Source organism: Nuphar pumila, chromosome 5 (assembly GCF_984573655.1).
Source record: "Nuphar pumila chromosome 5, dmNupPumi1.hap1.1, whole genome shotgun sequence".
Taxonomy (NCBI): Eukaryota; Viridiplantae; Streptophyta; class Magnoliopsida; order Nymphaeales; family Nymphaeaceae; genus Nuphar; species Nuphar pumila.
In genome coordinates, this window is record NC_143253.1 from 19,567,783 (window position 1) to 19,574,981 (window position 7,199).

A 7,199-nucleotide genomic window follows, 5' to 3' on the forward strand; every position below is an offset into this window, starting at 1 on the left:
GTGAAAATAAATAATATGTGAGAAATTTTAGGAAAGTAAAGCAGAAAAAAAGGAAAAAAAGAAAAAGAAAAACTAAGAACCCAAGTTTTTTTAATTATGGTTCGCAGATAGACCTCAAAAAAGAAGGAAAAAAATTCTAATTGGGTACATGAGTAATCAAATTAAAACTAAAGAAAAACGTTAGCACTCACCTCATACGCACTTCAATAGAAATTCTTCCAAAACATGAGAACCCCAATAGAGGGAGCAAAGTTGACCTTTTTGTGCAATAGGGAAAAGAAATTGATCCCGACTTTAGAGTTTTCGAATCCTTGCTCATATTTTATCATTGTTACATAAAAAGAACAATGATTTTTTTATCCAAAAAAAGATATCAAAAAAATAAATTAAATAATGAAAGAGGTGATGATAAAAAATTAAGAGCCAGAAAGCCATAAACAACCCATTCTAGAGAGAGAGAGAGAGAGAGACGCCCTCTGCAACCCTAAAATGACATCGCAGAGAGAGAGAGAGAGCTTCCTGTCATTAATGGCGGACGAGAGAGATGAAATGAGAACGAGAGACGAGACGAGAGAGGTTCCTTCGTTAATGGCACGCGAGAGAGACAAAAATGAGAGAGAGCAAGAGAACGAGAGATGAGAGAGAGAGAGCTAATTTTTTATTATTTTTAATGTTTTGATTCATAATTGACGGAAAAGCAAAAACTTAATGGAAGGGTTAGGGGCCACGTGACATTCATCCGAAACTTATAATGAACGGTCACGATTTTCTCATGAGCAGGCTCATGTTCAGCGTGACCTTATATATGCTTCCTAAACGGAATACTCTCAGCCATACAATCTCACTAACATCTCTCTCTCTCTCTCTCTCTCTCTCTCTCTCTCTCTCTCTCTCTCTGATGGCTTTCGAAGGGCAGGTTAGTGAATTGAGCAATGGCTATTTCTCAATCCAAATCAAGAGCAGAGACTTAATCACAGCAGAGTCACCATTGCCAGAGTCGTGGCTTCCTTTATCAAACATAGACTTGCTCCTTACTGGTGTTGACATTAGCATCTTCTTTGTCTATAAAAAGCCTAGCATTGAAGGTGACTTTGGCTCAGTAGTGGCAAGCATTCTCAAGAAATCCCTGTCCAAATTGCTGATCCCATACTACCCACTCGCCGGGGAGATGGTGATCAACTCAGCAGGGGAGCCTGAGTTGCACTGCAACAATCGTGGAGTGGAGTTTGTGGAAGCATATGCTGACATTGAGCTTCAAAAGCTCGATCTCCACAATCCGGATGCCTCAATGAATGGGAAACTTGTGCCCTGCAAGAAGCAAGGGATTGCGTGCATTCAGGTGAAAATGCTTCCCTTTCTAAATTTGAACCCAGATCTTGTGATTGGAGCTACCACCTTCCAAGGTGCTTGCACGCACCTACTAGGAGTTCCCTTCTTAAGAGTGGCTAATGGCATCGTTATTACCAGAATTCACAAGAAAACTTAATAAAACAAATGCAAGAAAATATCAAGCTAGACAGAAAGGTGATTTTCAATTATAAATCATCTATCTTGCTACTAAGTTCCCCAAACACCAGGTCAAAAACCATTAGCTACTTTTAAAGAATGGGACATGCATCCACTTTTGCAGGGGCCAGCACCTTTGGAGGGATCTCTACCATTAATATAATATATATTCTTCTCTGTATTGCTACGATGGACGGGCTGCATTGGCCATCTTTTTTTATGACGAGGAACCCTAGCCAAAACAAGGAAAACCCCGGTTGGGGCTCCACGCCCACCCTACCTTACGTGACTCACCTCTGAAAGCTACACACCTGTGCACCAGTGGGATTTGATCCATTACCTTTATCTCAGCACCCTCACAACCACCCTGCTAGCCACCGAGGCGTAATTTGATCGTGCTTTACTCCTTACATACACGTCCAAATGCCTCTAAATCACCATGGTGCAGGCAGGGGCGTAGCTAGGATTCATGTGAGGGGGGGGGGGCAAACAGGGGTGTAGCAAAAAACAATTTATTTGTGTGATAGTCGGGGGTTCGGGGGCAGCGCCCCCGAAATTTTTTTTTTTTAGATAAAATAAAAATGGCTACAATTATTAATAAAAATCTATTTCATATGGACAAATCAAACTATTTGCTGCAGTCAGGGCTGGGCTAAAAAATGGATAAAAATCTATTTCATATGGAATCAGGGCAGGGCTAGGACTGGGCTTTTAAAAAAAAATTAACTGTTTGGGGAGGCAGGACTGGGCTACAGCCCAGTCCTGCCCCCCCCTAGCTACGCCCCTGGGTGCAGGTTGTTTTGATCCAATTGGATGTGTAAACAATTTCAGCATGTCCAAAATAATAGAGTTCGGCTTTTGAATTGTGTTTTTTTAATGAGAAAACAAACGATTTTATCACTCATGAAAGAATCACTCATTGTAGGCCATTGATCTTTGAAGCCTTATAAAAAGCTGCCCACGTATCATAATTGGACGATCTAAGAGCCGATTTCTCTAAGAAATACATGTAGATGACATCTTTGAGGTTATTTTCATGGAAAACAATTATAAAAAATAAGAAAAAGCAGTTATACATACAAACAACTGCAGCAAATATGATCTCTTTATATATATATATATATATATATATAGAGAGAGAGAGAGAGAGAGAGAGAGAGAGAGAGAAGAATTAGTTCGTCCTACATCCGTATATTGTGGACAGTGCTGATTTTCAATGTTCTAAGTTTATATTTTGCTTCTCACACTTCACATATGTGTTCTGCATGATTTATTGGCTAGGAATCAGTTGTATTGTGTTTTGCTGATAAAAAAAATGGTAGGCTTAAGTTTTAGTATGTTTAAAGATCAGTGTGGCTCACAGTGTCCCAAAATTTCATTATTTAAAATTCATATTTTTATGCCCAAAAAGCATGATTCAAAGTATGTTTATTATGAAACAAACTATGTTAAATGCATCTATGAGGTCTAATTGAGAAGACCCAGACTACTCTCATGATTTTAGTAGGTGGGTGTAGGCTGCACGTGCAAGCAGTTGCATGCACGTAAAGGTGTCTGCTTAAGAGTTAAATGTTTTGAGTTTGATAGTTGCTGTGGTTCTGTGGCTTCCTCGGGACAAAAGGTGCGTCTGTTTGCTATGCAGGACGGAACGAGTTTGGATTGACCCAATATGAGCTGGGCTTAACTTGGCTAAAACAATGTATAGGCTAGGCTTGGGCCTCAGATAAAAGGATCCAGGCATGGCCTCAACACTGTTTTGATCAAATCTGACCCCATGGATGTGATCTACAAGGATCTTTTAGTGAATATGGGCGGTTGAATTCTTTGACTGCGTTTTGTGTGCAGAATTTTCTAGTGATTCAAAATTCAATGGCAGTAAATTCACTAAAATTTTATTTAAAAAATCATGTTTTTTCATTAGAAAGCATGACCCAAGGGTTGAGTCATATGAAATCAACCTTGCTGAATCCATCTTCGGCGACAGATTTGATCAAAACTACTTGAAACAATGAGATCCCGGGGTGGGTATAGCGATAGAGATGACTTTGGGGATGATTGGATCCCATTCTGACATGCATATATGGTCTACCTTTTCAAGCATGTTTAACATATTGCCATATATATGTGCTAATTGTTTAGCAGGTTACCAATCTAAAGTGTGGAAGTGTGGTTATGTCGTGCATCTCAGACCACCGAATCACTGATGCATACTCTGGGTACATGTTCTTGGAAGCATTGGCAGAGATGGCCAGGACAGGAACCATTTCCATGAACCCGAGTTTCCGGCGTTCGCTTCTTAGCCCACGTCGGCCTGGATCATATGACAAGTCTGTTGATGACCTATATGTAGTTATACCAGCATTGCCACCGGCAACTGTGCCGTGTGTGTCGTCATCGTCGTCGGATCATCTGATTGGCAGGATTTACTACATGAGTGGTCAAGACATGGATAAGCTTCAATCTCTTGCTAGTGACCATGGGACTAAGAGGAGCAAGCTAGAGGCATTCAGTGGGTGCGTGTGGAAGGCAGTGGCAAAGTGTGCCGGTGATGGGAAGTTATGCAAAATGGGAATAGTAGTAAATGGCCGGTCAAGATTGATTGATGAAGGATCAAAGGATGCAATGGCTAGATACTTTGGCAACGTTGTATCCATCCCATATGGTGAGATAGATGCTGCAGAGTTAACCAATCAGCCATTGAGCTGGGTTGCTGACAAAGTTCATGAGTTCATTGGCACTAGCACAACCAAAGATCATTTTCTAGGGTTAATAGATTGGGTGGAGGCTCATAGGCCACATCCTGCCCTAGCAAAGATATGTTGTAAGGGCAGTATGGATGAACCCTCTTTTACGGTGTCCTATGGAAGGATCTTCCAAGTCCAAAAGCTGGATTTTGGATGGGGAAGGCCAGTTTTTGGGTCATGCTATATCCCTGGGGCTGGACTCTCAGCGTATGTAATGCCAATGCCAAGTCCATCTGAAAATGGGGATTGGGTGATCTATATGAAACTCTGTAAGCACCAATTGGACATGGTAGAAGCTGAGCTTGGGGATATACTACACCCGTTTAGTATAGATCATCTCAACTTAAATGCCAACTAGGTTTCTCTGTGTCCGTGCATGTGTATGTGTATGAACACACACACACACACGCGAGTGTGCTTATGCTTGTGCTTCTATATATGCATGTAAGATGTGGTTACTGCTCAAAATAATGTTCGTTGGCAGGTCTGGTGATATATCTAGTACTACAAGAAGTTTTACCAGTGGAAAGATTTTCTTTAGGTTTGACACTAATGCAGTAAGTTGCACTCTAGGCCTCATGCGGTCTTTCTCATGGACTCCAACTCATGGATATGTAGGGGCATCTCTCTTACCTTAGTTTGAATCCCTTTGTGGGCGGCCCTTTCCAAAGGCAAAGCAGGAGGCTCCCTAGGTGTTGAGGGAGGTGTGTGGTCCTGTGTTAGGAGCCGAACACTTATAAAGTGTTGGGCTCTTTTAAGAGGGCGGGGAGAGATCAAGTGCAATGTGATTGCACACTTTTAGTGTACCCTTGCACCTGATCACCCCCCCCCCCCCCCCTGTCAGTTGTGGAGCCCAAAAAAATGTGGAGAGGCTGGTTGTGTTTTTGAAAAGTGAAAATATTGTTTAAAAGAAAATCACTTTAAAAATGCCATGCTCGTGAGAAAGTGAATCTCGTAATTCACTTTCTAAATCTCACTTTTAGGGTTTTGTGTCAATTCATTTTTTATGAGGCTTACTTTTAATATTATATTATGATAAAAAAATTATATTTAATTGCTTTTAAGATACTACTCAGATGAAATGCAACCAAATGGACCCTAAAAGTGTGCAATCACATTGCACCTGATGCTTCTTAGCGGGCAATATACTATGTCCCCCGTAAGAGGGCTCCCCTAGTTGAGCAGAATGCTTACATAAGCGTTCTGCCTAGAACACTAGTGGATCTGCTTCAGTGTCGAGGGGGGTGCCCAGGCAGCTGCACTAGTTTTGGAAAGACATCTGGTCGGTCAACAGTCGAGGGCTCAAGCCTAGATAGGGAATAAGTCAATTTGATTTGGATATTGATTATAGAATGTAAGTTTGGACTGAATCCAAGAGCCGGATTCTAATCGGGTCTGATTATGCATGGGATCCAGTTAGGATTTGCATCCAGTAGCTAGTCAACAGATTCACGTGAATCCTGTCTACTATGCCTAGAGCTTGTTGGTCTTGTTAGGGGAGTTGGACTAGGCTAGGGGGTCAAATTGGTTAGGTAGGCAAGCCTATCCAGTGCAATCATTGCTGATTTGGACCCTGACTGTTGTGCAAGATATGAAGGGTTGCCAGTTCACACCAATTTGGCCCTTGCAGCTAGAGTGCATGATGGTTGAGTTTATACAGAATTTGGCCCTACATAACTTAGCCTATTGCTCCTGTGAATGGATCAGACAACCTTGGATTTGAGATCCTCAAACCTCAAATCCAATCTCTCTCTCTCTCTCTCTCTCTCTCTCTCTCTCTCTCTCTCTCTCTCTCTCTCTCTCTCTCTCTCTCTCTCTCTCTCTCTCTCTCAATTTTGAATGTGGAATATAGTCCCACCAAACATATAGGCTGCTAGCTAGGTCACCTTAATAAGATAGGCCAATTTATCATCGCAAGAGTGGAATGAATGATTTTTAGATCGAGTCAGATATCAAACAAAAGTATAACTCAAATATGCCATTAAGTGCAAATTTGGGTTCCAGTTGGATCATATGGATACGTAATACGTATATGACCTAGGTATGGTTCCAAATCCAACAACAATTGTCTTGTTGATTCTGGCTCAAATCCAATTAGGCACAACCTCAATATAATTTTTATATTGATAGAACAAACATAAGAAGCAAAGGCACCAAAATAATGCTTATTACATTTACGAGTGCCAATCTACATATTTGATGAAGGTTTGCTTCCTTTGGTAAAGCACGCTTGACCTCAACAAATTTACCATTCAAGTCGTGAAATGTCTTGTATATAACTCTATCAACAACATCCATAGCTAGAATGAAACGAAGTAAAACCAAATCCAACTATTTGTATACTTGTCGCCTGCATTTTGTCATTGACCTCAAATAGATCATTTAGTATCAGATGCATTCCATGTGCAGACGGTATGAGAGCATTGCCACCATGGACTTCATCAATGACTCCAATTCTAATCAAGTTTAGAATAAATAAAAAAAGGACAACCATCAAAATAGCTTACCTATTGAGGATGACCCTAAAGCTTTCTTCCATGATTAGGAGTTGTCATTGATGTGAAAATATGACATTGTAATGGCTTCTTGCAATTTTAAAATGGTATAGAACGTGAACTCATTTTTCTTGAAATGAATACATTGAATATATCACAAGCTCTAAAATGATTGTGGCAAGGATGGCTTACCACAAGCAATATTCTTTAGCAAATGGATAGGCACTCCAAAGCAACAGGCTGCAACTATTATTATTTGGCTCAAAGTTATATTTTTTGAACCAAGGTCTTTGGCAAATGACTTTTTTTTTTTATAGACTTGACTTAGAGGGCAAGGCCTCAAGGAGTATATCAATCAAACTTTGGACATTGGACATGGATTTGGCCCGGTTGGGTCTAGTCTTGGTCTTGGCTTGATTTTGACCAATCTTTTTTTCACTTTTGTTTGGATCTC

General features: G+C 40.7%; 1 protein-coding gene across 1 annotated transcript; it reads left to right on the plus strand.

The window, feature by feature from the left end:
• The first annotated feature begins 898 nt into the window (after positions 1-898).
• On the plus strand, positions 899-4,712 carry LOC149837018 (coniferyl alcohol acyltransferase-like). Its single transcript, XM_090007948.1, has 2 exons — positions 899-1,339; positions 3,649-4,712. Exons 1-2 carry the CDS (start codon positions 899-901, stop codon positions 4,606-4,608), a joined length of 1,401 nt encoding a protein of 466 aa, XP_089864074.1. The 3' UTR covers positions 4,609-4,712.
• The last annotated feature ends 2,487 nt before the right edge of the window (positions 4,713-7,199 follow it).

Excerpts from the sequence above, each read along its gene's own strand:
- LOC149837018 (XM_090007948.1), top strand. The coding sequence starts at position 899 with ATGGCTTTCGAAGGGCAGGTTAGTGAATTGAGCAATGGCTATTTCTCA. Across the intron at positions 1,340-3,648 it reads AAGGGATTGCGTGCATTCAG|GTTACCAATCTAAAGTGTGG; the intron begins GTGAAAATGCTT and ends ATTGTTTAGCAG.